Source organism: Centruroides sculpturatus, unplaced genomic scaffold (genome assembly GCF_000671375.1).
Source record: "Centruroides sculpturatus isolate CEXI.00-Female unplaced genomic scaffold, Cexi_2.0 scaffold1307, whole genome shotgun sequence".
NCBI lineage: Eukaryota > Metazoa > Arthropoda > Arachnida > Scorpiones > Buthidae > Centruroides > Centruroides sculpturatus.
Genome location: NW_019385685.1, coordinates 159,129 through 165,782, shown reverse-complemented (window position 1 = coordinate 165,782; position 6,654 = coordinate 159,129). Strand labels below are relative to the sequence as shown.

General features: G+C 31.5%; 2 protein-coding genes across 4 annotated transcripts in view; both read left to right on the top strand.

The window, feature by feature from the left end:
• Window positions 1-475, top strand: part of LOC111641189 — a 4,526-nt gene extending 4,051 nt beyond the window's left edge. The window contains exon 2 of the mRNA XM_023387318.1: window positions 6-475. Coding sequence (XP_023243086.1) covers window positions 6-369 — 364 coding nt within the window. The 3' untranslated portion in view covers window positions 370-475. The remainder of the gene's footprint in view (window positions 1-5) is intronic.
• LOC111641191 (CREB/ATF bZIP transcription factor-like) overlaps window positions 1-2,204 on the top strand; it is a 6,387-nt gene extending 4,183 nt beyond the window's left edge. The window contains exons 2-4 of one of the 3 annotated variants that reach the window (XM_023387321.1): window positions 490-535; window positions 626-657; window positions 1,323-2,204. In XM_023387321.1, the coding sequence (XP_023243089.1) occupies window positions 490-535; window positions 626-657; window positions 1,323-1,871 (627 nt within the window). In that variant the 3' untranslated portion in view covers window positions 1,872-2,204. Of the gene's footprint in view, window positions 1-489; window positions 536-625; window positions 658-1,298 lie in introns of all 3 variants that reach the window. The other 2 variants (XM_023387322.1, XM_023387320.1) reach the window with 2 other exon arrangements.
• Window positions 2,205-6,654: the final 4,450 nt, after the last annotated feature.

Here is a 6,654-nt window from a genome sequence, read left to right as displayed (position 1 = left end):
GGTAGCTTAAAGGCCGAGATTGCCACGTTACGAGAAGAAATCAAGAATTTACATAAAGAAGTCGAATATTTAAAAAATGTTATAGCAAATTCGGAACAACTTGGAATTTTGATAAAAGGAGTTCAGACTATTCCGGGATTAAAGTGGAATTCTCCCCTTAAGAGAAAAGAAAGTGGAGATTCGTCTAAAAACTTAACAGTACATAAAAAACAAAAGTTAAATGCAGATTGTAATGATGCTCAAAATGTCATTGAGGAAAAAACTGAGCAGAAAAAACAAACTAGTGGAATATGTTTACATGTAGGGAATAGAAAAGTATCATTAGAACTGTGTCATTATTGTAACGAAAAGGTTGAAAACAATGTATAATTTGGTTTTCAAATTATTGTAAATATTATATTGTGGTATAATTGTAATAATTTGAAAATATATACATTAATGGTAGCAATAGTTGAATACACATAGTAGTTAAGAATATTTCTTTTTCAGATGAATCAAGCCGAACCAATCTTTTGGGACTTGGCACCAACAGATGGTATGGTATATTAATTAGTGATCTAAAAAAAAAGAAAAAAAAAGGCTTTATTGTTTTAATTTGAAACTGCTTATGGATTTCTATTTTTAGCTTGGTGTTCCAGATGGAAATCTACAAAGCAGGTGAGACAAAAAAAATGATTATATTTTATATAAAAATATAACCATTTTATAGTTACATTTATAACCATAGATTATATCATTGGTGCACAAGAATAGTGACACAACTCAAAAAAATAGTTCTTCCAAAACAGCCATTTAAAAGTTTCTTTTATTTTTGCAAGGCTTTGTCATGATCTTGGATTTTTAAAATTTTCAATCTTTTTTGGAAATAAAGATTTGAAAACTATTAGATCACAACTCAAAAAAATAGTTTTGGAAGAACTATTTTTTTGAGTTGTGTCACTATAAACTATATAGAAATTAAATATAAAGGAAATTGCTTTTAGCCCTTGATTTAAACAAATTGATTAAAAACCTACTACTGTGAGGTAGGAATAAGGACTTATCACACCAGTGATAATAAGCACAAACACTCAAAATATCAATGGGATACATTTAATAAAACGAGAATGGGTGTACAGTATTTATGTCAATTATTAATTTAATAGTTTGTAATGTACACCCATTCTCGTTTTATTAAATGTATGCCATTGATATTTTGAGTGTTTGTGCTTATTATCACTGGTGTGATAAGTCCTTATTCCTATCTCACAGTATATAGAAATTATAACACTGGAAATGATAAATTACCTCTTTTCAATTTTAAAAGGTCAAATGCTCACAAGTTTGAAAGGTCAAATGCTAAAAGAATTTTAAAAATAGTTTCACCTCCCAAGTATATGCCTTTGAATAAACCAGATGTCGATATTAAAAAAATGACCGGGGACGCGCGAAGCAAAAAGCGTACCGAGGAATTTAAGGATAAGGAAGAACGCAGGAAGTCGACGAGTGGATCGCAGAGTAGTGATTCTGACGATGGTAACGGTCGATGCATGTCGAAGAATGTTATAGTGGCTAGAGAAAATAGAGAAAAAAAGAAAAAGTATTTGAAAGATTTAAAAGAGTCGTGCGTCAGTTTTGCTTCCGAAATCGGTAGCTTAAAGGCCGAGAATGCCACGTTACGAGAAGAAAATAAAAATTTACATGAACAAGTTGAATATTTAAAAAATGTTATAGCAAATTCGGAACAACTTGGAATTTTGATAAAAGGAGTTCGGACTATTCCAGGATTAAAGTGGAATTCTCCCGTTAAGAGAAAAGAAAGCGGAGATTCGTCTAATAACTTAACAGTACATAAAAAACAAAAGTTAAATGTAGATTGTGATGATGCTTGAAATGTCATTGAGGAAAAAACCTTCGTATTGGAGAGGAAGAACACCGGTTACAGACAGTGAATTGAGGTAATTTGTGCACCAATGGTATACCTGAAAATATAAAGTCAAAGAATAAAAATAGTTATACTTTTTGTTAAAATATGGCCATTTTAATTGATTAAATATTTTATTCACGTATAACATTTTATTGAGGTGTATGTTGACCTTACTAATTACATTAGAGAGATTTTTTGAAATGAGAATTTTGTATTTGATATTTGTCAGTGAAGCTACCTAAATGAAATGATTTAAAAACAATAGAGTATGGAGTAAAATGATTAACTTGAAAATTTCATTATAGGTATGTAGATTTGTTTGTTTTGCATTTATTTTTAATAAGACATTGAAAAACATTTGTAATTACAAATAACAAATTTCTGATTTCTTTTTTTACGAATGATTATGATTAAAATTTTAATGCACTAATACAATTAACAAATGTTTCTTTGGGAATTATTTCGTTTAAAATTGAATAAATAAGTGCAAAATGCTAATCTGCTCATATCAATATTCATTTTATTAATTAAATTGTAAGAATTTAAGAATTAGAAATTTTGTTATAATGTATATACGTGCATAATATAAATGCAATTTTCCTGTAAAACATCCTAAATGAAAATTTTGTACAATGAACTAAAGAACATATTCTAATACAAATCCAGCAAATTTAAGATAATAATCGTAAGTATTAGTAAATACATTCTGAAAATGAGTTAGGCAAATTAAAATTTAATTATTCACTGATATAATAAGTTTTTTTTAAACTTACGAACACTTTTTTATCAATATCAAAGTATCTATTTTCCTTTTACAGTTTAAATATAAATAGTAAGTAAATTTATTAACCAAATAGCTGGTTGGATTTAAGGAGATTGATTTCTAATATAATTAAATAATTAATTAAATTTCAGTCTAAACCTGGTGTAAATGAATGAGCTGTAATAAGCTTATATAAATCATAAAATATTTAAAATTAATAGTTATGTGCAAAAATAGGCATTTGAGGTTAATGATGAAGATTTATTATTTAAAATTCAATAAAATATTGTAATATTAATGATAAAAAAAGAGCTTAGTTTAAATTAATTGATTATTAAGTTATTTTTGCTGGATATATTTAGGCATGCTTTGAATTTTAGTTTATTAGTCACTGTTCATTATTTCAATGTTATTTCAAAATTGTGTAATATTCAAATGTACCTAAATGTAGTGATAAATTTACAAGTTGTAAACAAAGATTACATATATGTATTCAAATATTTGTAGTTCTTGACTTCAAATTATAATTGAATATTATCATTTTGTACAAAATGTAAATAATGTAAAGTGTACTCATCAAATTGAGAAATATAAGGCCTATATTAGGTTGAATTTGTTCAATTCTTGTAATTCATTGTATCAATGTATTGAAGACTATTTATGTACTGTGCAATAAATATTACTTTTAAAACATTTTATTTTTATTATTATTTTTAATCATTAGTTTCAGTGATTCTTACTATTTATGTATCAGTATTTATGCACTAATATCTATTCTGCATGGATGCCCCAGTGAATTTTTATCATTTTCCCCCAGTTTTGCTTTAGGTTGTAATTAATTCTCATGACAACAGAAGTGTGTAATAAATTACCAAACGATTGCCTAAATATCGGAATGTAATACGGCTAATTAAATGATTGTGTGTGTGTGAGTAGTTTGGGTGGGGCATGCTCAACGTATGTATAAATTTATACATAAAATAAAATGATTATAATGATAAGCTTCTGACTTATAAGAACACACTACTTTTTTCATACTCAATATCCGACAATAATTTTATTTTCAAAAATGTAATTCTTGAATAGAAAGTGCTGTAGACAGTTACAAGAGAGAATTTTAAACTCCTTACCTGCCACTCAAAACTACAATCTTCAAACACAATCCTCTTATACATTCTGCAAACATTATAAAATTCACAGCAGCAATGCACTTGACAGTAACGAGATTTTAACAACGCAGGAAAGTCGTATTTTTCATCTGAATTGAATTATCCTTTCATCAGTTTTAGAAATAAAAAATCAAAAGATAGTTAAGAATAGTCAGAAGATAAAACAAACCCAAGGAAAAGAAGAGAATACAGTTAAACGTGTAAAGTGGAATGGCACAACAACAAATACTTTTTCTAGCTTGATAGGTTTTCCTTTTTTTTTAAACAGCTTTTAGTAATTTTTTAAAATTTATAAATGATGATAGACAAATCAGGTCACGTTCATTTTTTATACTAAAATCGCTTACATGAAAAATTTTATTACTAGGCTTAATCTAAAGTGATTCCAGTAATATAAAGATGGAAGTGTTTGAATGCAAGAACAACCGTTCCACTGCAAAAAGTTCTCATCCCAAGAACTTGTGCTAGGTATTCGAATACTATTTCTCGGATGAGATCTTTGTGACCATACCAGCGAACGATCCAATTTGAATACCAAAAAAACTAGTCTTGCATCGGAAATTCTAATTTCATTACTGTAATAAAGTTACTCTTTAATCTGAGTTCTCCGGTAATTTTAATACTCTAATTGTTGACTTCAATGTCTAATTGCCTTGAACGTAGAATTCGAATTCTCTACTAGTTACTACGTTCAAGGCAAATCGGTGTTATTTTCATTGTTTTCACCAATTACAACTGCTTTCGCCACACGTTCGAGTTTTACTCGAGCAAGTTACATAACAAACGGCTTGTTCGACCTTCGAAAAAATATACATTTTTTTTTGGATGCTTTTTATCTCCAAATTTTTTCAATAATTTTTACCCGCGCGAAAAAATTTTATCGCGATTTTAATCAACCTTTAAATTAATTAATGACGCAGGATTAACGCTTAATTGTTTTTTTTTATGGGATTTAAAATCAAATTTCATTCATCGTTCTGAAGTTCTACTGCACGGATTTCTTTCTTTCCTTCTCTAATATGGAGATTATGGCTGGATCACCTTTTCTCCGATGAACTCTTGTCCGCAATTAGTCAAATCGATGTGTGCGAGCTACGTAACGTTCGGGGGCTTTCACGTGCTGTCTAGGTGAGAGGTCTGTTCTTGCCCAATATATGGGTGTTAGTCTGGATGATTGCGAGATCGATCTTCAGAGTACAGCCGAGTTCTTGTCGGGCTTCCGTATATCTTGGGCACGTCAGCCAAAAATGTCTGGATGTCTCCTGAGCACAACGTGGACAATCTGGTGAAGCTCTTAGGTTTCTAGAACAGAGGGGCAGTGTCAGTTCTAAGGCGGGCCAATAGGGTCTCCGCAGTGGCGTACCGTAGTGGGGGCGGCACTTTTTAGGAGGCGGCAAAATTTCACCATAAATAATAATAATATCTTGTAAAAATTTGAAACATCCTGATCTATACTTGCATCGCGCCTATGATAGTGCTATCGTCCGGACAGTCCGGGAATCGGCTCGCCGTCCGGGTGAACTAGTAATTTTTTTTATTCCAAGAAATCCTGCGAAACCTGTTGACCCTTTTTTTCTCTTTCTTTTATTTTTTTCTTTTGCTTGTACGATTCATTCGCGTTCATATACACCACCAATATCCAATAGAACTATTTTAAACAAGTCGCTGCACTACCACCGAATTTTTCATTGCTTGTTCTGTGACAAAACTGAATTTTGGTCTTTTAAATTGAAATACCTAAATAAGAGGGGGCCGAAATTTCCTCCGCCCCGGGCGGCTGACACCCACGGTACGCCACTGGGTTTCCGCATTCCGAGAAGTAGCGTGCCTATAAGGCCAGGAACACACATGCGTAAAATTCGGCTTAAAATCTAGCATAAAAACAGAAAACGTAAACATTTTTCTGAAATTTTGGCTGAAACAGAACTGAAAATAGAGTAGAGCATGTCTCTACTTTTTACGCCAAAATTCCTGCAATAAAGAGAAGTCTTTCCTGTGACGTCAAAGTAGACACGTGGTTTTTATTCTAACAATGGCGGCAATGAGGGTTATGTATAAAGACACTGTATTTAAACAACGTTTATGGATGGCTTTAGGTGTAAAATTTCAAATAACAGGTAGGTCTAGTACAGGTCGAAATTAGCGGCTAGCGAGCCGCATGCAGCTCTTCGGACATAAAGTCCTATTTCATCTCACCTCATTTCACCGCAGCCTTATAACTTATGAGTTTATGAGATAGAGCCGCCGAACAAACTTCGACTTGATCAATATGAGTCGCATAAGAGTGGTAGCATTTGAAGCATATCTATATATACTAGTAGCCCGGGACGCCCCCTAGTGGGCGTTGTTTACAAATTTCCATGAAGCACGGTTCCTTTCACTTTTTTGTTCCTATCAATATGCTCTACAGCTCTGTTGTAGTCTCAATGGAAGATTAGGTGAAGAGGTGGCAACCCCCCAAACTGTAGCCCCCCTGTGCGAACAATAAAGGCAAAGGAACCATATCCCTACTCGCTACCCTTCGCAAGATATAAGCCCCTGAAATAATAAATTCCTATTACAAATATACTGAATTATTTATATTGTTATATTGACCAAATAATAATTTATTGGCCAAATGAATAATAATAATTCATATTGTTAATTTAAATAAGAATTAAAATTGTTAATTTGAATGTTTGAAATATGACACACGATAGGGGCGCCTCTAGTGTCCGTTATCAAACGGTTACGTGACAAACAGACGGATACCCGTTGAATGTGTTATATATATAGATATTGACCAAATAATAATTTATTGGCCAAATGAATAATAA